Source organism: Myotis nattereri, assembly GCF_964212035.1.
Source record: "Myotis nattereri genome assembly, chromosome: 16".
Classification (NCBI taxonomy): domain Eukaryota; kingdom Metazoa; phylum Chordata; class Mammalia; order Chiroptera; family Vespertilionidae; genus Myotis; species Myotis nattereri.
In genome coordinates, this window is record NC_138091.1 from 46766470 (window position 1) to 46790352 (window position 23883).

The following is a 23883-nucleotide window of genomic DNA, read 5'->3' on the forward strand; positions in this document are numbered from 1 at the left end:
TGTGTTGTTAGGTTAAAGGAACTACTCTTGGTGGTTAGAAAAAGTTTACTGCTTAGCAGTTACCCAAAGGTGGGAAGAGAACAGGAAAGAGAAAGAATTGCTGGCCCGTTGCAAGGACTGAGGAGAATACTATATAGCTATAGAGACAATGTCAGGCAGCAGCAAGCCATTAGGCCTGTCGGGGTGTGGGCACCCAGGCTATGTAATACCCCACGGGAGGGAGCAGAGATCGAAAGGCTGTCTTCCACGCTTGTCTAGAGTTCCAGATCAAGTCTGAGCAGGTGCAAACCTTCCCTGGACCCACTGATTAACCTTGTAAAATCCAGGGTGTGTCCTTCTCCCAGGAAGCTGCCCTCCTCCCTTCCCCCGACACCCCCATCCCCTCGCCTGGGACAGCTGTTAATAGGACATTTACTCAAGAAGCAAAAGAAAGATGGCATGCTGATGTGTCATCAGTCCTGATATACCCATTGAATCAGACCGAAAAGACCACTGGAACAAGTGAGCACATGCGCTTTCTCCCTGAGGGCGAGGCTGGGAGCCTTCCGCTAAAGCCAAGCCTTGCCCCTGCGACTCCCTGCTGCTCGGGAGAGAAGAGGAGGCTGCAGGAAGCCAGGGAGAAGAGGCTTAGTCCTAATACACAGGGATTTGGGGCCATAAAGAGAGACGGGTATCTGAGAAATCCCCTCTCGTCCTGGTCATCTCTGTTGACCCAGCTTCCTCTATAGGAAAAGTTGTTGCTGCCACCAGCAGGCACAGCCATCGTCTAGTCATCCTGCAAGGATGGAAACCCCCGGAGAGGGGGGTGTGGGAAGGTGGACTGGCTGGGGCTTGGATTGTTCTGGAAGAGCAGGAATTGCTTTTCCCCCTAAGGAGGAATGCAGTCTTTCTGCTCTTCGGGTTGCCCATTAGTTTTTCCTTTCTTTAAAAATGTTTTTAGCCCTTGCCAGTTTGGCTCAGTGGAGGGAGCCCGCAGACTGAAGGGTCCCCGAGTTTGATTCTGGTCAAGGGCACATACCTTGGTTGCAGGCTCGATCCCCGTGTGGGAGGCATCCAATCGATGTGTCTCACATTGAGATTTCTGTCTCTCCCCCTCCACTCTCTCTAAAAAAACACACACACACAAGTTTTTAAATGTTGCTAATCTATATAAATATTTCTCAGTTTCCAACTTCCATCTAGTCCAGAGCGATGGATTAGATGCCTGCCGAAGATTTCCTTACACCCTTCTGAGGTTCTAGGATTACATTCTGTCAATACTAAATGGTATCATGTTTTGCAAGGAAATCAATTAGTTTTCCAGCTAATCCAGACATCTGGCGCCTTCCTTACTTGGTAAACATCATTAGCAAGCTTGTTACCATTAAGCCACCAAAATAGGTAAAGCCTCTCCCTGTGCACCCATCACACCTGTCTTGGGAGATTGCTTCTTAACCCTAGCATCACCTGGGGAGCTTGTAAAAGCTATCAGTGGCTGGCCCTAGCGGCGTTTTCAGTGGTTAGCGTCGGCCTGAGCACGGAAGGGTCTCCGGTTCGGTTCCCAGTCAGGGGCATTTACCTGGGTTGCTCCCTGGTCGGGGCATGTGCGGGAAGCAAACAGTCGATGTGTCTCTCTCACATCAGTGTCTCTCTTTTGCGCTCTCTCTCTCTCTCCCTCCACCCCCTCTCTCTCCCTCCCTCCCTCCTTCCACTCTCTTTAAAAATCAGCGGGAAGACCTAGCTGGTTTGGCTCAGTGGATAGAGCATTGGCTTGTGAACTGAAGGGCCCCAGTTCGATTCCGGCCAACAGCACATGAGGGGTCTCCCGCTCAATTCTGGCCAAAGGCACATGCTGGGTTGTGGGCTTGGTCCCCAGTAGGGGGCGTGCAGGAGGCAGCCAATCAATGATTCTCTCTCATCACTGATGTTTCTATCTCGCTCTCCCTCTCCCTCTCCCTCTCCCTTCCTCTCTGAAATCAATAAAAATATATTTTTTTAAAAATAAAAATCAATGGAAAAAATACCCTCGGGTGAGGATTAACAAAACAAAAACATCAGTGTCCAGGTCTCACCGCCAACCAGAGTCTCCCAGAGCAGCCCTGGGCATCAGAGATTTGTAAAAGCTCCTCTGGTGATTCTTCTGCGCAGCCAGAGCACCACGAGCTTGGAGTAAGACCCCAACCTGGGTAAGAAGGACAACAGTGGCCCTGGCCGGGCGGGTCCGTTGGTTAGAGTATCGCCCCATCACTGAAAGGTTGTGGGTTCGGGTTTATTCCCCTGTCGGGGCAAGTACGGGAGAAAAGTAATCGATGTTTCTCTCATATCAATGTCTCTCTCTCTCCCGCTCTCCAAAATCAATAAAAACATACCGTAGGTAAGGATTAAAAAGAAGGACAACAGTGATAATGCATGAGCACCCACTAGAATCACTGCCTGCAAAAGGATGTAGTATTTCTCCATCCCCAAATGCTCTCTTCCTTGACCTAGCGAGCCGGCAAAAACACCTCATGGTTCATTCATGTCTTGGTATAATGTTTTAGGAAGCTGAGCCCTGTAAGTCCTCCCCGTGTTGTCCCTAACAATGCTGGGTAATTTTCTTTGTATAGATTGCACTCCGTGGGGCACGTCACAATCAGGGAGGCCCTATTGTAAGAGTGTTTTGGACTCAGAGCTGGGTTCAAAACTATGGCTCTGCCACTTACGAGTTGAGGCCTCCTGAGCTAAGTGGAAATAACAGTATACACATTCAAAGTCTAAAAATCAGACTGATGTGCCCTGGCTAGGGGGCTGGGTTGGTTAGAGCATCAGCCCATGCACCAAAAGGTTTTGGGTTCAATTCCCAGTCCCGGTGGGTACAGGAGGGGAACCGTCGACGTTCCTCTCTTACACCGATGTTTCTGTCTCTCTCTCTCTCCCTCTCCCTTCCTCTCTCTAAAAATCAAGGGAGGGGAAAGGTTTGGGTTTAAAAAAAAATTAGATCCTACGGATAAAGTCACTCAGGCATAGAGCTGATCGCTAGGTCCCTGCCCATCCTACAACCTTATTCTCCCAGAGAAAGCCAAAGGCGTTGAAGATATGAGAGCTGTGCGTAGGGTGGTCAACTGGAAACCAGCCGGCACACAGAGCATGGAAGCTTTCATTTTCTCTCTGCAGAATACCGCAAGCACACACACCCATGCCTCACATTCCACACACACCTCCCCCTCTTGACATTATAGCAGGAAAGATAGAGCTGCTACCCAAGGGAGCTGTTGCTTCTTGTCACACAAGAACAGATGCCAAAATCCTAGGACAGACAACACAGAAATGTGGCAGCAGCAGGCTGAGTCAGAGGAAACAGAATGGACTCACCTCCAAGACATACCAAGGCCCAGAGGGGAACCCATTTGAATCACTTGCCTCTTGGAGATTCCAAAGGGTGTGTGTGTGTGTGTGTGTGTGTGTGTGTGTGTGTGTGTGTTTTCAGGACCAATTCTGAGTTCAGCTACTCCACAGATGCTGGTTAGAGATGCAAATGCTCCCCCCTCTCCCCCCCAGCACACACACCCTGAAGGGAGCAGAGAGCAAAGAAACACAAAGGCTGTGTTGTTGTTGTTGTTGTTGTTGTTGTTGTTTAATAGGGTTAGCTCTGGCAGGGTTTGCTCAGTGGTTAGAGTGTCGGCCCTTGGACCAAAGGGTCTCTGGTTCAATCCCATGCCCCGAGAGCGGGAGGCAGCCAATTGATGTGTCTCTCTCTCTCTCTCTCTCCCCTCCTCCCTCCCTCCCTCTCCTCCACTCTATTTAAAAATCAATGAAAAAAATATCCTCAGGTGAGAATTTAAAAAAAGAAAGTACATATATAAGGTTTTATTTATTTCAGAGAGAGGAAGAGAGAGAGCGAAACATTGATGTGAGAGAGAAACACTGATAAGCTGCCTCCTGCCTACATACCCCCTACTGGGAATCGAGCCTGAAACCCAGGCACGTGCCCTGACAGGGAATTGAACCAGTGACCTCCTGGTGCTTGAGCCAACACTCAACCGAGTCACACGGGCTGGGCAGAGCTGTGCTGTTTTTGAACCCAGCTCCGGCTTCCTCATTCTGGGGAGGTTTTCTGCTGCCCTTGGCCGCTCCTCGGGTGCTGCCAGGCTTACACTGTGAGGTCCTCCTGAGGCGATGCTCTGTGGGAGAGACTGGCCCGCACTGTGCACTCTGAGCTTGTATTTTTACATAGAATCTCATTAAAGGGGCACCCTAGGCTGGGGCCCTGCGGAGGAGAGTCAATGAGGAGAATCTCTTCCTTGAAAACTTAACTTGAAGGCTCTGAATTTCTTCACCACAGCATCCTGGGGATTAAAAAGAGCAGCCAAGGAGGTGGTGGTGATAAGGATTTTATGGTCCTCAAGCTTCCTTTCCTGGCCTTCTCTTTATGCCAGCCCCTGTGCCTCTCTCTAGTACCTTTTTAAAAATATATATATTTTATTGATTTTTTACAGAGAGGAAGGGAGAGGGATAGAGAGTCAGAAACATCGATGAGAGAGAAACATCAATCAGCTGCCTCCTGCACACCCCCTACTGGGGATGTGCCCGCAACCAAGGTACATGCCCTTGACCAGAATCAAACCTGGGACCCTTCAGTCCACAGGCTGATGCTCTATCCACTGAGCCAAACCAGCCAGGGCTCTAGTACCTTCTTATCCAGTCCTCCTCTAACTCCTCTCCCACCTCTCCCCATGGAGCCACACCAGCTCCCTAAGTGGACTAGCTCACAAAAATATTAAGGGATCAAAATAATCAAGTCGGTATTTTTTTATAACACACCAAGCTGACATGATCATGGACATCATTTCTGGTGATCTGGAAGCCAAATAAAATACTGCTGCCCCCTCCCCCCAACCCCCGCCTCACCCCCGAATTGTACCAATTGTACCCGTGTTGGTTAATGTTCACTATTATAACTCTGGCAGCCTGCAAGGAAGGTTCAGGTGTGCCTTCTAAGTCATCATAAAAAGAGGTTCAGTAGCCGAAACCGGTTTGGCTCAGTGGATAGAGCGTCAGCCTGCGGACTGAGGGGTCCCGGGTTCGATTCCGATCGAGGGCATGTACCTGGGTTGCGGGCACATCCCCGGTGGGGGACGTGCAGGAGGCGGCTGATCGATGTTTCTCTCCCATCGATGTTTCTGACTCTCTATCTCTCTCCCTTCCTCTCTGTAAAAAATCAATAAAATATATTTATAAAAAAAAAAAAAGAGGTTCAGTAGATGCTTTCGTCAGATGTTTGCATGGCTTACTCTGTCACCTCCTTCAGCTCTTTCTTCAAATGTCACCTTCTTGAAGGCTTTCCCCAGTGACACTAAGGAAAATGGCACTCCACCCTGCCCCCACCAATCCCTTACATTCCTGACCCCTGGTCCTGCTCTGTTATTCTTTGTAGCATTTATCAGCAACTCACATCATATCTATTTATTATCTGTCTTGCAAAGAAACAATAAAAAATATATTTAAAATTTTTTTTTTATTGATTTCAAAGAGGGAGAGAGAGAGAGAAACATCAATGATGAGAGAGAATCATTGATCGGCTGCCTCCTGCACCCCACACTGGGGATGGAGCCCACAACCTGGGCATGTGCCCTCACCGGAATCTAACCGTAACCTTCTGGTTCATAGGTCAGAGTTCAACCACTGAACCACGTGGGCTGGGCTCAATAAAACTATATTTAAAAAAAGAAAAGATCTTGAAAAGGTCTGAGTCTCCCTCCCTTAAAATGGGGGTGATAACACCTACGTCAGGTGGGGTTATATTGGGTAATGTATGTGGAAGTGCTTGAGTGTAAAACAGATGCCTGAGGGTTTTGTGGGTAAATGGGTAAGTCCTATTGACTCCTAGTAGGACCTTCCCACTGGCCTTGGGGATCCTGAAGGGAAAGCTGGCCATCTGGTATACTTCCACCAAAGACGCTGAAGCATGGCAAAGCCCGGTGCCACTGGGAGCATTTGTGCTGCAGGCGTCTGTCCTGCTTCAGGTTTGCCTGTGTCTTGGGAGACCTCAGCGGGGCCTGGGGCCATGGCTCCCCGGGAGGAGGCGGGAGTGGGCGGACCTGTTGGGCGCAGAGGGTCCCCCCAGAGCCGTCCCCATCGGCTCCCGCTGCTATAACTTGTCCCCGAGGCCCGATCGTATTTGTCCGCGTGGTACTTACCCGTAGTTAAGAGACAAAACTGGACTTTGCCTGTGTTTTCTGCTGCCCCCCGTTTAGCCAGCGCAAACCAAACCCGCAGGCCAGAAAGGAGGGGACAGGCAGGGGGCTGGGCTGGGCTGGCCCGGGGCAAGGAGGACGGGCTCCGGACTTTCGGGAGAGAAAGAAAGGAGCTGGGGAAAGGGGCGCGGGGTGTGGGCGCAGGGAGGAGCGGCGGGAAGGGACAGCGGGGCGGGCCCGGAGGAGGGCAGGGCCGCAGGGAACGGCCGGGGCGGGCGCGGGGCGGGGCGGCGGGAGGCGCTGTCAGCGCGCGGCGGCGAGCGGAATGCAGCGGCCCGAGGCCTGGCCACGTCCGCACCCGGGGGAGGGGGCCGCGGCCGCCCAGATCGGGGCCCCAGCACCGCCCGCCCCGGCCGGGGAGCCCGCGGGGTCGCGGGTATGGAGCAGGCGGGCGGGGCCGGGGTCCGGGGCGGCAGGAATCGGGGCCGAGGTGGGGAGGGGGGCACCTCACTCACAACTTGCACGCCGGGCGCCGGGACCTTGGTGCCACCCCCGAGCCGCCCAGGGAGGGGGCCGGGCCGGGCGGCGAGGAAAGTTCTTGCGGGCGCGGGCACGGGCTCCCGAGGAGGCCTGTCCCGCGTCCGCGTGGGGCCGAAGTTCTGGATCCATTTGGAGCAGAGAGGGGGACGGCTGGGGGGGGGGGGGAGGTGGAGGTTCTGCAGGGAGGGAGGGAGGGAGGGAGTGGCGGGGGCGCCCAGGGGCGGCGGGCGGACGGGGGCGCTCTGGAGCCCACCCGCGCGGGGGAGGCAGGGGCGCGCTCAGAGAGGGGGTCCAGCCTGGACCCCGAGGTCAGCTGGAAGGAGGAGGCACCGCTGTCCCCCCGGCCCAGGTTCTGTGATACACTCCGACTCGGGCTCTGGAGCAGTCAGTGCATGACAGAACTTGGGCCCGGGCGGACCTTCCGCACACTGTGCAGAGCGCCCACCAGGGGCCTGCAGGGGGCATCCGCCTGGGAGGGGAGAGGCCCGGAGTGGGCCCCTGAGGGACAGGACTGGGCCAGCACCGGCTCTGGACCTTGTAGGCGCGGGTCACTGGAGCCTGAGCATGGGCTCCCGGGGCCGTAAAACCAAGGACAGGGCACCTGCCTAGAGTCAGGGGCCGACGGAGCTCCCCTCACCCCGACCCCGTGTCAGTTGCAGGAACCTTCCCTCTACACCATCAAGGCTGTTTTCATCCTAGATAGTGACGGACGCCGCCTGCTGGCCAAGGTAACCTCCCACCCTCACCCGAGGGCCCCTGAAGACTGTACTTCTGTCCCCAAAACAAAAGTCCCCACGCAGCTGCCTCAGGAGAGACCCACTGTGGGTTCTGTGACTCAGAGCAGCTCCGCTTGGACCCTGCAAAGGTCACGCTGCCCATCTTCCTGCCCCCCTCAGACTGCTGACCCCTGATTCTAACCATGTCCCCCGAAATGTCTTTGGTCATCCTTTCCGTTCGCCAGCTGGACCCTGGGCGCGGAAGGGACCTCCTCAGGGGTCAGTGGAGTGTTGAGCCTGGGACCCAGGAGTCCAGGTCCCCGAATTCTAAACAAGCAACCTTCACTTTTCTTCTACAGCTTAGCAAACACTGAGGATTTGGTCTGAGGAGTCTAGAACCAGGCAGGATTAGAGAGCACAAAATCCAGCTCTTTCACAAATGAAGGAAATGCGGCCTGGTCTAGAGAAGCTAAATGAGTTGCCTGCAGTCACAAGGGTTAATATCAGAGCAGCGATCTGAACGCAAGTATTCTGGCTTGGAGCTCAGAAGGGTGGCTTTCCCTGCACAAACTAATCAGTTATGCGGTATCTATCCCAGTAAACATGGCCTAGGATAATCTACATAATAAAAGCCTAAGCCATCCTTATGGCGGAAAGACCGGAAGGACCAGAACAACCGGTTGCTATGATGCACACTGACCACCAAGGGGCAGACGCTCAACGCAGGAGCTGCCCCCTGGTGGTCAGTGTGCTCCCACAGGGGGAGCCCTGCTCAGCCAGAAGCCGGGCTCATGGCTGGTGAGCACAGTGGCAGTGGCGGGAGCCTCTCCTGCCTCTGCGGCAGCAGCAGCAGCAGCAGTAAGGAGCAGGGAGCAGGCAGGCCGTAAAGAATGAGGGGTCCCGGACTGTGAGAGGGTGCAGGCCGGGCTGAGGGACCCCCCCTTCCAGTGCACAAATTTCATGCACCGGGCCTCTAGTCCAAAAATAAATGTCTACCTCAACACAACTAACTATAGTAGGGATATGGTATCTAAACTAGCTATGAAATAATTTATAGATTTGCTTGTTTGCCTTTACGCCTTCAGCGGCCAGCAGGAAGACTACTAATTTGCCTGCCATTGGGGTACTAAGGGGCATAATCCACATTCAGAAAATTGAGAGCTGAGCTCACCAGACCTTGCCCCAGCAGATGGTCAGAGGTGGATCAGCAATGTCAAAGGTTTCAGGACCTCATCCCAACAGGACACATTCATGTTCAGGTTAAGAAACTGAGTCTGAGAGAGGGGCTCACCAAACCCAGACACAACAGCACTGACTTCAGTACACACTGTGCAATGTGTCCTGGGGATTGTTCCTCAGGTATGTTGTCTTCATAGCTCTGCCGGAAGTCAAACCATCCTGGGTGTTGAATCCCAGTTCTGCCCCTACAACTGTGAGAAGTTACCTGACTTCTTCTCCTCAGTTTCCCCATCAGTGCAATGGGGATAAAGTAGTTATGATTATTATTGTGGAGAAGAAGGACCCCGGGCTCTACCCTCTTTCCTGTAGACTCAGGTCCGTGTAGAAACAGCATGACTTGGTGATCACCCCAATCCTCAGCACACCGCACATCTGCTCAACATACAAAAGCCTCCAAGAATCAGGAGAGGACTCCAAAAAAAAAAAAAAAAAAAAAAGGCCTTAAAACTTCTCTACTTTTTATTATTCTTTGCTTAGAATTTGTGTCTATAGGGAAACAGCGAGCAGTCAGGCCTAGGGGGCAATATAGAAGTGATGGGCACTTGGCCAGCACCCACCATTCCCTGCCACCCTTCCATGGAGGAGCCAGGCTCTGGGGAATGGCTATCGCCCCTTCTCCTCCCCTTTCTCATAGTATTATGATGACACATTCCCCTCTATGAAGGAGCAGATGGCCTTCGAGAAAAATGTCTTCAATAAGACCAACCGGACCGACAGTAAGTACTCTCCTCTTCCTGGTCCAGAACTCTCAGATACGCCCTGTCCTCTCCATCTGGACACATCTGTCCCCGTCGGGCCTGCACACCCACAGGCCATTTCCTTTTCTTCAGAGGTTCTGTTTTCCTCTCCTTCCCAGCTGTTCATTTCTACGTCTGGGGAACCTTCACACACACACATACACACACACCATCACTCTCAAACCTCCCACCGCCTGCACACCTAGACCTCGCTCTCAGGGGAAGAGGCCGACTGAGTTGTGGGCCCCCTACCGGCCTGGGACCGGTCCAGGGCATTGCACATGGTGGGAGCGGGGGTGCAAGGTCGACCTTGAACTGGGTTTGTTGACTCCTCAGAGTGAGGCAATCACTAGAAATAGGGGGTGGAGGGAAGGACACAGCGTAGCCTAATGGTAGCGTCCCTATGCTAGTCTTTCCAAGGGTTCCTTAGGAAGGGAGGAATGAAAGAGAGGGAGAAGAGCAGAGCTGGAGATGGGGAGGCGGGGCCAGAACGGAAAGTCTCCTCTACTTCTAGGTGAGATTGCGTTTTTCGGGGGCATGACCATCGTCTACAAGAGCAGCATCGACCTCTTCCTGTACGTGGTGGGCTCATCCCAGGAGAATGAGGTGAATTCAGGAGGTTGGGGTGACAAGGAGGGTCTGTCTGTGGGGGAATGGCTTGGAGTCCGGGGTAGAAGCTGGGTACCCCTCCTTCTAAGCTCTGGGGGTTGGTGAGCAGCCAGAATGGTTCTTTCTGGGACGAGGTATACCCGTTATGCCCCTTAGGTTCCTTAGGGACCAGAAGTGAAGTTCTCTGCAGGAGCTTTTGTTCCTTGTTTTGAGCACCATAGAGAAAGATACTCAGCGTCCCACTCTAGTGCTTCCCAACCCTGCTCCAAGGTCAAGCTGCAGGCAGTCTCAGCCCTGTCGATCTGGAAAAGGACAGTTTCCCACGCAGGTTGACGCTGAGGTCTTCGTTCGGCCTTCCCGATCTCAAGCTCTCTCGTTTCCCTCCTCCCGTATATCTGCCCAACCTCAGCTGATGCTCATGTCTGTTCTCACCTGCCTGTTTGAGTCCCTGAACCACGTGTTAAGGTGAGTGAGATCCTCGGCCCTTCAAGGCCCCACCCCCCAGGCCTTGATACATCACAAAGACAGGGCCCTTCCCCCATGCTTTTGTCCTGACGTCCCTACCAGACTAAGCCTGGAGCTGGAGCATCCCCCTCCAAGACCTCTGCCCTTTACCTAGCCACATGGTATCACCCGGAACAGGGCAATATGAAGGTACGGCCAGAAAATGAGGTCTAGAAAAGCGAAATGATTTGCCTGAGGTTACAAATGGTTTATATCACAGCAGAGACTCGAACTCAGGTTTTCTGACTTGAGGCTCAAGGTGGTTTTCACCAGACCCCAATTCAGTTATCCAGTATCTATTCCAGTGGGCATGACCTTAGGAAACCAAAGTAGGAAAATCCAAAAATACATGCATTCCCTAGTCAACACAGTTAAGTATAGTTATGAAATGCATCAGGGGTGCCATGGGGGGCACAACATCAATGCCCCACGTGTAGGGGGTTGGGCAAAGAGGGTTTAAGGCAGCAGGCCTGTCCTCTGCTCGGGAATCCCTTGCACAGGCGAAGCCCTCACTGCCCTTGACATTGTCCTTCCCAGTGCTTGTTGGGCGTGTGGTGGGGTGTGGATGGAGAGGGGGGTCTGTCTCACCTCGGCGGGGACCTGGCTCCTCCTGGCCACGGGGAAGCTCAGCAGCTGTATCTCCTGCAGGAAGAACGTGGAGAAGCGCTGGCTGATGGATAACATGGATGGAGCCTTCCTGGTGCTGGACGAGATTGTGGATGGCGGGTAAGGAGGGGGTGGCCAGGGACACTCATGGAGGGGGGTGCCGTTGGAGATCATCCCCTCTAGATTGTACCCAGCACGCTGCTGGCTCCTCTGGCCACCTTCTCCCCCTTTCCCCAGCATATTCCGGTGATCCCATCCCCCCGCCCCACTCATGAGGACAGAGGTTGAGGTCAGTGTTAATCTAAGTCAAGCAAACAAGAAAGGGATTTGATGCCCAGCTGCGGCTGGCTGTTGGACAGGCAGGGGTGGGCGAAATGGTTTGCTCTCCAGAGCCCAGGAGAAGCAGGCAGCAGGCACTTGCCCCTCCCTAGAAGGACTCCATTCCGTTGGAGCCCTGTTGCCTCCACACCCCCCACTCTCAGAGCTCCGTTCCAACCTTGCCTAGATATGTGGCCTGGGCCAGTTACGGACTCTCCCTGAGCCTCACTTTGCCTGTCTTTCTAATGGGGATGATAAAGGCACGACCTCATCGGGTATGGAGATTAAATAAGGTGATGCCGGTCAAGTTCACGGTTCTCCTTCAATAAATGTCACCTGCGGCTGGTATGCTATTCTTAGGAAGCTGGGCGTCCTTATGAGAAGGGTGGGTTAGTGAATTTCCATGGAGGGAAATAACGGGAGAAAATGAAATTCTCACTCAGGGGCAAAGGTACTAGAAACTAATTATCTTAAAGACACACACACACTCTATCATTACATCCATTTTAGAGATGAGGGAACAGAGGCTCAGAGATTCAAGTGACTTGCTCAAGGTCACACGGCAGGGCCAAGGTCTAAAACCATGGGCATGGTTCAAGATTGGGCTCTTTCCATGGCACTGTACCACACGCCCGGGGGGAGGGGGCAGGGAGCTCTGGGAGATGGGGGACTATGGAATTCCTCTCCCTTCCCTCCCCATTGACTTCCTGTTACTGCAAGGCTTTGTGCTAATGGCTGAGGCCCAAGAGAGATGGAATAAGACCGGGTTTTGTGGAACCAGAAGTATATACAATTTGGGAGAACGTCTTTAAGGGAAGCACACACACACAGTTATAAAATGGGGGGCGGGGCTTAGGACAGACCCATGGAGTTCCCATTTCTTTTGCATATGGCACAGAATACTAGTGAAATGAGATAGAGACCCCAAGGCACCTCCCTTCCTTCTCTGAACTTTCCTGAATCCAACCCTGACCCAGAAGGGGAAGTGAACTTTCAAGAGCTCTGAGTGTCCCAGCCCCTGCTTTTGACACCCAATGTTCCTGGCCTGGACTCACTCTATTGCACAGCTTCTGCCCATGATGACCAAGTGTCTGACCAGCAGGTTTGAAGTATAGAAGAACCAGAGTTGAGGGGTCTCCATGGTCAGGGAGAGTTCTTCCTTGAGAAATATCAGGGGGAAGGTCCCCCCGGAGGGGAATTTTGCAGGATATGGTGGTTGAGGGAGGAGGCTTAGCAGCGAGAGGCTGCAGAGGGGAGAATCACGCCACTGATTTTCCTCCTGGCTTCTCTCTCATCGTGTAGCGTGATTCTGGAGAGCGACCCTCAGCAAGTGATCCAGAAAGTGAATTTTAGGGTAAGAGTCCCCTGCATGCCCTCATCTCCTCTAGGCTGCCCTTCCCATCCTCCCCAGCTCCTGTCTTCCCTGTGCTGGGGCTGCCAGAGCCTAGGGAGGGGGGTGGAGGGGGGCGCCCAAGCTCCTCTAGCAGAAGCAATTACTGGGATGATGCACTTGGGGGAGCAGCAGTTTGGGGGTGTCAGTTAGTAAAAGAGATCTGCTGTCCTCTCCCCCTGTGGAATCACCAAGTAGCTCCCCCTCCTCCCTGGTGGGAAATACAGACTGGGGAAATAAACTCTCAGAGAGACACCAGTGGCTGCCTTGGCCTTGAAGTTGGGGAGTGGCAGTCTAGATAGAATGGCCCTGCCTCGTGTGGCTTTCCTGTCTGAAGTAAACCTTCCCTCCCATCTTTATTCCCTGCATTCCCTTACTCTCCAGGCACCATAGCAGGGCCTCGGGGGTCCTGGCTTCCAAATGACAAGGTGCAGGGCTTCCACACACGGGTGATCCAGGTGCAGTGCCGGATCCCATAACACTGCACCCCTTGCCACCACCCCTTCACCTCCCTTTCTAAGCCCATTACTCCCGCCCTGGCTGACCACCCTCTGCCACTGCTTCCCCACAGGCAGATGACGGCGGCTTGACTGAGCAGAGTGTGGCCCAGGTAGGCCCCCAACATCTGCCTTGGGCTAGAGGGCGGAGAGCAGCACCTCTGAGGGGGACCCAGCGGGGGCTGTGAAGGCTGAGAAGTCAGGGTGCGGGAGGGATTAGACAGTGACAGGCCATCTGTTGGAGAGTCACGGGAGGCTGCTAGAGTCTCCGGGGTGGTGCCGAGCTGGGCATTGATCATTGACGCACACCCTACTGGCAGCCACCTCATCTCCTGGCTTGGTATCGTTAGACTGAAACCCTGCGGTAAATGCCCTCCCTGGAGATGGCTGGGTCACTTTTCCCCAAAGCAATCCCGGGGTGCAGGCCCTGATGCTCCCCCTCGCCCAGAAAGGACAACAAATAGTTTTCCTCCAAACCCTCACCCCTCAATGTTAAGGTCCAAGCTGTAATTGTTTAGGGACCCTGGAGCCCGTGGTAAGATCTCACTTGCTCTACTCCTCACTTGCCACCTAGCCCCTGGCTGTGGAAAACTCCATCCCCGCCAGTCCCCTGCATGGTCCTAACTGGGGGTGCATGTGGGGCAAGGGGGAGGTCCCTGGATCTGTGGCCTGACGGTTTCCCAGCTGTGCAAACTTCCTGCTTATCAGGCTGACTGCTTGACCTCCGTCTGTCTGCCCGCAGGTCTCTCTGCACAGACTAATCCTGGTTTTATGGAGCTTCCTGCCCCGGCACTAACTCCCTCCTGCTGTGGTGGCCCAGGCCTAGACGGGTGTGTAGCATCCGTGTGGAGCCCTAGGTGTGCTGCCCACTTGCCTGCACTGCCCTGGTGCTCACCCTGCCTCTCCCTCTTCGTGGCTCCCAGGCCTCCCTCTACTCTGCCGGCAGGAATACAGACAGCCCTGCGGCAGTTTCAGGTCCAAAGAGGTTAGGGAGCATGAGCAGAGCAGACACAGGCGTGTATGTTCCGCTTTGCCACCTAGAATCTGGGTTACCGAGGGCAAGTTTCTCAACCTCTCTGGGCCTCACATAATCATGGGACACGCCTCATAGAGTTATCATGAGAACTAGGTGAGCCAGTGCATGGAAAACTCTTTGCCCAGCTCCTCCTTTTCCAAAGGGAGAAAGAAGGAAGACACAGCCCTTTTAATGGAATCCTTGAGTAAAAACCAAGAAAGTCGCAGGGAGCGAGTGGAGGATGAAACCAGGAGAAAGTTGGATTCTGGCAAGAGAAGCAGGAGTACCCCCGCTCCCCCCCCCCCACCCCCGCCCAGGGCCATGCTGTCCCTGAGAGAGGAAGGGAGACTGTGCAGGAAGAAGGGACACACATCGTGGGACGAGCCTTCAGAAGGGGGTGAGGCTGGGTGGCAGGAGGGACGACCGGAGAGGCATACGTGGCGTCACCACCGTGTTGGGGCTGTGTGTGCGCCTTGGTACGCCTTTGCGTCAGCACTGGCCTGCGGTTGTTTCCTCAGCTGCAGGTGAGCGTGCACGATCCGGGCGCAGGTGTCCCGTGGCTCTGTCTGGCCAGCCACTGTTGGCCAGCTGTGCCACATCAGCAGCTGGTGGGGGTGGAGGACAGACACACTGCCAGCCAAGGGCAGACCTAGAGTTTTGCTGAGGTGTCTGAGCTCAGGCAGCGTCAGGCTGGGCCCAGTGTCTGCCTGGACGTGGCACTGTGGGCAGGAGCTAGCATGACACGGTATGGGAATGACAGAGCCTGTCGCCACACCCACCACCGCAGATGCAGAAACCAGAGGGCCGGGCAGGCCTGGGCTGGGAGCTGCCTGCAGCGTTTGGACTGCGCTTTCCTCTGGCGCCCTATCCCCTGCTTAAGTCAGGTAGAGATGAGCTGCTGTCACCTAGTGACCAGGAGTTGCAGGGACACAGGGGAGGTGGGCTGTAGCCCCCCTCCCCTGCAGTATCAAGGCATTGACATTCTCCTGAATTCTTTCTCTCAACCTTCCTCCCCACCCCAGGTTCTTCAGTCTGCCAAGGAACAAATTAAATGGTCATTACTGAAATGAAGGCTGTGCATTCGAGGCTCCCTGCCCCCAGATAATTTCCCCAATCCTGGCAAAAACTCCGAGACCCCAGGGGACAGGAGAGGCCCCTCTGTATGCCCAGGACCTCCCAGAACCAACTCCCGAGGTCTCGGGGCAGAGACTCTGAAATGAGAAAAAAAATTGGCTTTAGCACAGAGTCACCACTTCTCATTGCCCTGGCCTGCTCCTTGGGCCTCGAGAACCAGCCGAGTTAAACTCAGACCTTAGGCATCCCTGAACCCAGAGCCCTAATAAACCTGTTCTTGTTTCCTGCCAATGGTCTCCTCTCTTGGCCGGGAAGTGTGTGTGTGTGTGTGTGTGTGTGTGTGTGTGTGTGTGTGGTCCGTTAAGGGTTCCTGCACTTTCTTTGCCTCGTCTTTAGGATGCCCATTACCAGGGCATATCCCAGTGGTTATGTGACTGGGGAGAGGTAGGTCAAGGGGAGGGGACACTTTAACATAGCGAGGGGGTGTGGCAGGAATACCAGGAGGCCCCATAGGTGGTACTACGTTTGCGTGACACGGTAAATAGTAATCGGAGAAATGGCACACATTTGGGAAAAGGAGACCAAAGATGGCACACGTGGTGGGCCCACTGGGGATTCTGTGAGTCACTCCTCTATGACCAGCCTCCAGAAGGGAAGGGCGTAGGGCTTCCTGGGGACAAATTGAGGAACAGCGTGCCTGTTGTTCTTGGCATGTCTGGGACTGTGGAATTCTTAAACTGGCATGCACCCTGGGCACTGGAGCCCTGCAAGCTTGCCATGGCTGGGCCCGGATGCTGGGGGCGAGCGTTTGTGTCCAGAGCACCCAGTGCACTCCAGCGGGTGTGAAGAATTGATTGCAGGTCTGGTGGAGAGAAGGATGGAACGACTTTCTGGGCGACGTGACTCCTCTTTTCTCGCCCCGTCCCAGGCCTCCCCCCATCTTCGTTTCTCCCCTTCTTCCTGGGACGCCTATACTTTCTGCGTCCACGTACCTAAGTCCCCGGAAAACTTGTTTCCCTGGATCCCATGCTAACTGCAGCCGCCAGGCCCCGTCCCGCCCCGGCCCCGCCCCTCGCTGGCGCCCTGGCCGAGGGGAGCCCCGCCCCAGGAGCGCATCCGCGATCCTGTAGCGCCCCCTGGAGGTAAGTAGGGGAAACGCGCTCCCTCTGGGTCTCGCTCCCTGACTAACCCCGCCCCCCAGGGCGGGACCCACCCCGGCTCCTGCCGGATCCTGCCGGGGCTCCTACTCGGCGACGAGCTTCGCACAAACAACCGCCCCCTGGACCCGCCCTGCGAGTTCCCCGCCCGCGCGGGCACAGGAACTGCCGCCAGCAGCTACGGTAAAAACGCCGCGAGCCCTGGGTGTTAATTGAAGCTGTCGCTGCGGGTTCCACGCCCTTCATTACAAGCCCCTCTAAGATGGGACTTTTATAATGGGCACGACTATTTCTGTAATTGGAGAAAACGATCAAGATGTAGTTATAGAAACATATACAGTGTATAACCCATTCCAGTAAATAATGCCAAACGGCAACTCTGAAAGGGAACAGAGAGTATGCAATTAAAGGCTGTGGAGTTCAGGGGCCAGTGTGGCGACGGGAAATGAGAAATTTTCCAGAAATACTTTGGCAAATATGCGGCCTCATCCGGTGTCCGGCTGCATCCACCGCCTCTAAAAGACCACAAGGACGGGAAGGGCAAGTTCGCTTCCTAGCAACCCGGTCGCGCCCTCCCGGGCCCTGCAATCCCAGCTGCGCAGGAACAGGATGGTGAGGGCCCGGCGTTTCCCACACACTGGCTCACTGAACCCTGCGGACTGTGCGACGCTACCCCCATTTCGCGGAGGGGCACACTGAGGTCCGGCAAGGTCAAAGTGTCTGCAGCAGTTTCCGCAGAGCGGGCTCGGGAAGGGCGCTGCTGGAGAGAGGTGGCTTTCTCGCACCCCTGCCGGGGGCCGCCCGAACTCCTCGCCCACACGGGGACTGTTCTGGGTTAAGGGGAATGATCCGAGGGGACAGCCATGCAGGGAGGCGATCAGGAGTCCTCGCCCGCGGTTGCAGCCGACCCAAGCCCGCAGCGGGAAAGAGGGCGGCGCAAAAAGGGCTGAACCCGGGAGGACCAGCGGGGAGGGGACGCTGCCCCCTCCCAGGGTGCCCAAGTGTGCAGGCCCGGCCCCCCGGGGGCGGGGGGAAGACCCCATTGAGTCCCCGGCCCCCTCTCGGCGCCCGCAGCCCCGCGGAGCCCCCGGGACGGCGGGCCTGGCCGTCTGCCCGGAGCTGACCGCTGGCACCGGCTCCGCTCAGACGGCCTCATTAGCGCGGCCGCAGGCGCGAGCCTCGGGCGCGGAGGGATCGCGGAGCAGCGGGTGGGCGTGGCGCCGTCTGCCCAGAACCGGGTTCCGGGAAGAGCAGCCGGCGGTTCCCGGCGCGAGCGGCCTCCGGGGCCTGCCTTCCCGGCTGCTCTCACCCCAGGCCCCGCCCCGTCGTTCTGCATCCCTCGCCCCGTTGATCTCCTGGGCGACCCAGAGGATCTCGAGTACATGGAGGGGAAGGGGCTTCTGGGAACCCCTTTCCTCCTGCTGAACTGGCACCGGGGCACTTCAGAGACCCCCTGAGCCTGGGCCCAGGCAGAGGGCGCACTCGGAGGCACTGCTGGGGGAAGGGGGGCTCTGGTGCAGGGGGGACGCCAGCCCCACCTTCACTGGGCCAGGGACACAGAGGTGGTGCCTCTTTATACCGCCGTGCGCCAGCCACGCCTCTCCGCGCCCCCTGCCTCGCAGCCATTGGCTGGCAGGGAGCAGAGCTGGTCCGATTGGCTCGCATCCAGACAGTGATGAATGGCCCCCTGCTGACTGGACCCCCTGGAGAGGGCGGCGGTGTCTTTACCTTGCAGCCCGCTTAGGTGAAGGCGGGGCTGGACAGGTGGGGGGGGGGGAGACCCCCCTATAGTGCGAACTCTCTGGGCCCTCAATCTCCATTTGAAACGCTACCGAGAGAAAATATCTTGTCTTTGAATTCCCAGTAGAAATCCTTTAACTCCTGAACCTGATGTAGGCAAAGTAGAAAGAATAATTTACCCTAAGCACTTTGGGCACAACACTACAGACCTCTCTTTCCCTCCAAACTGGGTCTCATTCACTTAGCAATATTCGTGCGTTCCTTTGGTTCATTCGTTTGTTCATTCATTCATTCCTTTATTCAAATATTTGAGTGTTTGTCATAAGCTAGGAAGGGGGGGGTAACGGGGAGGGGGGAGGGGGAGGGAGGGAGACTGACTCACCAGTGATTGGGCCCAGATGTGGTAGTGGGATGGGGGTGAAAGGTTGGAAGGAGAGAAGGGATTTGAGAGATATTTCAAGGTAAAAATACCTTTTTAACTCAAAGGACGTTCTATGCCTTGATCTGAGTGGTGTAACATCAAATCGATGTTTCTCCACTTACATCTAAGATGTGTGTTCTTTCTTGTAGGTAAGTCATATTTCATTTAAAAAGGCACAAAATCCAATGGCTGCCAAATTTTACTCTATCAACAACATTTGTATAGTCCTCCTTCGTCTCCTCCTCTCTTCCTCCTCTCTACCAACTAAAACTGGGAAATATCTTAGATGAGGATCTAAAGAAATGGGAGCGATGGTGGAACCCATGTGCACTTCAGGCTGTACACGCAGGTGAGTGGATCCCTCAAAGCGGACTCGCTGGTAAAAAGGGGGGGGGGGGGAAGCAGTATTAATTTAAAAAAAAATGGAAGTACTAGTAAAATAAAGTCTCTTTTGGAATAAATTCTTCTAACAGACATTTCCTAACTGGCTGTCCTGAACCAGGCACCTGCCTGGGGCTTGGTGGGGGCTGCTCAGCTGAATTGGAAGACAGATCCTGACCCAAGAAGCTTACCACCGGACTGGAACAAAGTCCTGAATGAAATGATAAACACTGACCGAGGACATGGCGTATTACATGGTATTTGACAGAGAGAAGTCAGTATAAGAGACACTAAACGGGGAGCAATAATACAAGCAAAGAGAGGAGGCAGAGAACCCGTCTAGGGGGCTGCAGGGAGGCATACGTAGCTGGAGAAGGATGTGTGTCTCCGTGGGAAAGCTGGGTGTGTTGAGGTTTCTCCCGAGGCAGGCTGTAACGGGACCAAGGCGAGTGTTGAGCGACATGTGGAAGAATAACTGTCGTTTGCTGTTTACTACTTTGTACACCTTAGAAATACCATTGTTCTCAAAACAACCTAACGGAGTAGGTGTTGGTCGCCCCGTTCTTATAACCGAGGGCAAAAGAGTTTGGGTAATTTGCCTCCGGGCACAGAGGTGAGATTTTAAACCCATTGCTGGCAGACTCCATTGCCAATAGCTTTTTGCTCCAACCACAGAGCTAAGGAGCTGGGCTTGCATTCGGAAGGTAATGGGGCCATTGGAGATTTTCAAGCAGTTACGTGATATCAACTCTGTGTTTTGAGCAAGGAACTCTGTCAGTGACACGAAAGATGGACTAAAGAGGGGGAATAAGAATTTAGGGTCAATGTATGATCCACAGAAGGCAATTGGGGTGTTGTGTGTGTGTGTGTGTGTGTGTGTGTGTTTTGTTTGTTTTTATCCGATGTGAGAGAGAGAGAAACATCGATTTGTTGTTGCACTTACTTATGCATTCATTGGTTGATTCGATTCCTGGCCTGGGGTCGAACCTGCAACCTTGATATATCGGGGTGACGCTTTAACCAACCGAGCTGCCCAGCCAGGGCCCAGACGGCAACTGTTGTCATTACAGTCGCTTCTCATTCTTTATAGAAAACAGTGCCATGCAGCTTGATTGTTGATTGTGTCGCCAAACCACTTGCAAAAATCAAGTCCATCCAGAGTTTGAATTAATTTAGATAATTGTGAGCAATAATTCCCAAAGGGGGTGCCAAAGGAACCACTTTGTTAGGAATGATAATTTGGACATTTAGGTTACAAAAAGTATGTTAAAGAGTAGTAAATCCATTTTACAGCTTATATATGGGGTGTCCTTCTATCACCCTCACCTATCCCCACTCTGAAAACACACACACACACACACACACACACACACACACGACCAAATGAAAGAAAAAGTAGCAAGAGAGAGATGATTTCATTTGACCAAAACCACAATTTCTCTTTGTCCAGACACCTGATTTGTAAGACATGTTACGTGTGTATCTTATTCTCATGGCTGTCAAGGAGCCTTCATCCAGGAAATCTTGAGGCCAAAACTCTGAAGGTCATGGAAGCTTAGCCCTGTCTCCTGATTCCTGGAGTGGGTATGCTAGGGACATAAGGAGTAGGTATGAGGGGACAGGGGCTCACGGATGGAATGATTGGAAAAGACTGGCCTCTGGATTTCAGTGGGTTAGGGACCGTCTCTGCCACTCTAGAGGGTTTAGCTCTGTATTGAAAGGCTCCTGGAACATTCTCTTCTAGGAGAGGGCTAGGAAAGTCCAGAATTCAGAACTTAGTTATGGGGATACAGGTGGGATTTCAAACCAAAAACCAAAAACCTGAGGTCAAAAAATATCTCAGCGTTCTCTGCAGGGCAACAAGAATCCGCGTTTACAGGTCTGTCCAGAAGATGGCGCTGTAAGACAAGCCCCACGTCCATCCTTCCTTGCCCAGTTACCAGGATGGGACAGTGGAAAGGCCTGCAGGAACCAGATCTAGAGGGCATTTTTATCGATTACCTACCGGGTGGCAGTTATCCTATGGTGCTGAGCATTGGATCCATTCCTAGGGATCCCCTAGACCACAGGGCAGAACCTTGGAGGGAGGGGTGTCCTATGTGAGAGGTGTGAGCACCTTGGCGGGAAGGAGGAGGTGAGAGACTCTAGGAACACGGATAATTGTGCTGAGAACACGGGGCCCCTGATGCGATGCATGTCAGACAGCCAGACATCCTTTTCAACACTCAAGACAGGACCCCACTCCCCAGGTGGCTGGAGTGGAGAAGGGGTCCGAGGGGCTTGGCACTGAACAAGGATTAGAATCTGAGGTAGAAAGAGGAAGTTGGTTGGTTCTGGGACAACAAGCTAGAGACTTTCAGATGAGGAAAGTAAAGTTCAAAGGAATGACTTACCCACCGTCGTACAGCTCACAAGTGACAACTTGAGACAAGAATGAGGGTTTCCTGACACCCTGCTCAGCACCCTGTGCCCCACTGCCCTATGCTTCCTGCATAGCTTCAGAATCTAACATTTATAAATAGAATTCCTGTCGCAAGGAATGCATTTCTGGGCAATTTAAAAAAATAACAGGGTTCTTGACTTGAGCCTCAAATCACATTTTCTTTGCATGTTTTCAATCAGAATTATTGAGGTACTAGAGGCCTGGTGCATGAATTCGTGCACCAGTGGGGTCCCTCAGGCTGGCCTGTGGGATCGGGCTGAAACCGGCTCTCCAACATCCCTCAAGGGGTCCCGGATTGCGAGAGGGCGCAGGCCAGGCCGAAGGTCCCCACTGGTTCATGATCGGGGCCAGGGAGGAATATGGGAGGTTGGTCAGCCTGAGAGGGACCGCAGGAGGGCTCCAGGGTGTGTCCGGCCAGGCTTGTTCAGTCCCTATCGGCTGGGCCCCAGCAGCAAGCTAACCAACTGGTTGGAGTGTCTGCCCCCTGGTGGTCAGTACACGTCATAGTGAGCGGTTGAGCAGTCTTAGCATATCATTAGCATATTACACTTTGATTGGTTGAAGGGCCGACCGGCCAATTGGACACTTAGCATATTAGGCTTTTATTATATAGGATAATTGACATACATTAAAATTCATCCATGTTTAGCCTACATTTCATGAGTATTAACAACTGTATATGTGCTATAGTTTCTAGGTACACCGATTCCAATAGTGTCCTTTATTTATTTATTTATTTATTTATTTATTTATTTATTTATTTATTTATTCTAGGGAGAGAAAAAAACCATCAATTTATTGTTTCACTTATTCACTGGTTGATTCTTGTATGTGCCCTGACTAGGGATCAAACCCACAGCCTTGGCACATCTGGACAATGCTCTCCCTGGCCAGGGCCTCCAATGGTGTTCTTAAAATAATTAAATAATAAATGAGTGCCTTTAGCTGCATTTATTTTCAAACAAAGGAAGGAGCATTTATAGACCAAATACAGAATCGCTTCCTGCACAGGTTTCTTTTAACAGGATTATGCAAATAACTGACACTTGTCAAGTTCTTTAAAAGAATTCTCTGTCCTCCACAAGGTAATCCTATTTGCACTCCCTCCCGCGGTGAGGGAGGCAGGTATGATCTGCCCCACCTGCCGGGTGGGGAACTACAGCCGTGAGCAGAAGCAGTGCGTCTGAACCCAGGAGTGGGCTTCACTTTGGGAAAAAAGGTCTCTCCTTTGTTAGGACACTGTCCTGGGCCCAGTGGGCCTGCCCTTCCTATTTGTTCGCTGTGAACCCAGAATGTTTGCTGGAGCCGGCAAGATAGCGCATCGGGACTGACAAAGTGGCTGGGAGGAGGCCAGTGGGTGGGTGAGTGAATGAGTGGAGGGAGGAGATGAGAAGCAGGCATACCCGGATCCTAGTAGAAACTTTGGGGGCAATATGAAAATGAATCAGAGAAAGTAAGGATCCTGGAAAACGATGCAGAACACTGCACCCCTTTCCAAGTCCCCTCCCCCAAGGAGGATTAGGATGCAGGGAGCCTGCTTTTCTGCAACAAAGATGAAAGGACTGTTCATGAAGGCTGGAGGAGCATGCCAGGATGCTAGTCCAGGCACAATTAATTTCCAGGACCTGAGATTAATACTACTTCACCCTGAAAACTGAAAAAAAGATGAGGTCTCTAGTTCTGTACCCACTTTGTTCTGGGAAGAGGTGCATTTGACGTCTCTTTTAAGTTCTTTTCTTAAATATTTATTTATTTATTTATTTATTTATTTATTTATTTATTTATTTCAGAGAGGAAGGAAGAGGGAGAGAAAGAAACATCAATGATGAGAATCATTGATCAGTTGCCTCCTGCACGCCCCCTGCCAGGGATGGAGCCTATAACCTGGGAACGGGGCACGTGCCCCTGACCAGAATCGGACCTGGGACCCTTCAGTCCGCAGGCCGATGCTCTATCCACTGAGCCAAACCAGCGAGGGCCCCTTTAAGTTGTATCTGGATAAACTGAGAGGAGCTGAGGCGCAGCAGGTGGGAAAGAGACCTGGGACGTAAGGACGGAACAGCAGGGAGAGACAGGGAGGCCGGGCTGGGGAAGGCTCCGACCTGCCCACCGGGCGCCCGTGCACGTGCACCCCCTCCAAGATGGGGCTGCCCAGAGGGTGCCTAGCTTCAAGCTCAGACCCTGGGCAGCAGCAAGGAGCAGGGAACTGGAGTGCCCCAGGGCAGGCGGGCTCAAGGGACCTCTGTGTACAGCCAGAGGCCCAGAGGCTGCAAGCTGCTTAGGGCTCTGGGTCACAAGAGAAGCTTCCCCATAACATTCTTTCTCCTCTTCTTTCTGACTCACT

At 53.6% G+C, this 23883-nt stretch overlaps 1 protein-coding gene across 8 annotated transcripts; it reads left to right on the forward strand.

The window, feature by feature from the left end:
• The first annotated feature begins 6444 nt into the window (after positions 1 to 6444).
• On the forward strand, positions 6445 to 15688 carry COPZ2 (COPI coat complex subunit zeta 2). 8 transcript variants are annotated; one of them, XM_081110500.1, is made up of 10 exons: positions 6445 to 6588; positions 7346 to 7420; positions 9282 to 9363; positions 9899 to 9990; positions 10403 to 10458; positions 11146 to 11223; positions 12724 to 12775; positions 13383 to 13421; positions 14051 to 14138; positions 15346 to 15688. In XM_081110500.1, the coding sequence occupies exons 1-9, from the start codon at positions 6478 to 6480 to the stop codon at positions 14102 to 14104; spliced, it is 639 nt and encodes a 212-aa protein (XP_080966626.1). In that variant the 5' UTR covers positions 6445 to 6477; the 3' UTR covers positions 14105 to 14138; positions 15346 to 15688. The 8 variants fall into 8 exon arrangements, with proteins under 8 accessions (XP_080966626.1, XP_080966628.1, XP_080966627.1 ...); XM_081110502.1 differs by having other exon boundaries at positions 7352 to 7420; XM_081110501.1 differs by lacking the exon at positions 14051 to 14138.
• Positions 15689 to 23883: the final 8195 nt, after the last annotated feature.

What these genes read in the sequence shown, in the direction of transcription:
- COPZ2 (XM_081110500.1), top strand. Translation starts at nt 6,478, where the DNA reads ATGCAGCGGCCCGAGGCCTGGCCACGTCCGCACCCGGGGGAGGGGGCC. An exon ending in TAAGACCAACCGGACCGACA is followed by an intron (nt 9,364 to 9,898) that starts GTAAGTACTCTC and finishes CTCTACTTCTAG; the next exon opens with GTGAGATTGCGTTTTTCGGG. An exon ending in TCCAGAAAGTGAATTTTAGG is followed by an intron (nt 12,776 to 13,382) that starts GTAAGAGTCCCC and finishes GCTTCCCCACAG; the next exon opens with GCAGATGACGGCGGCTTGAC.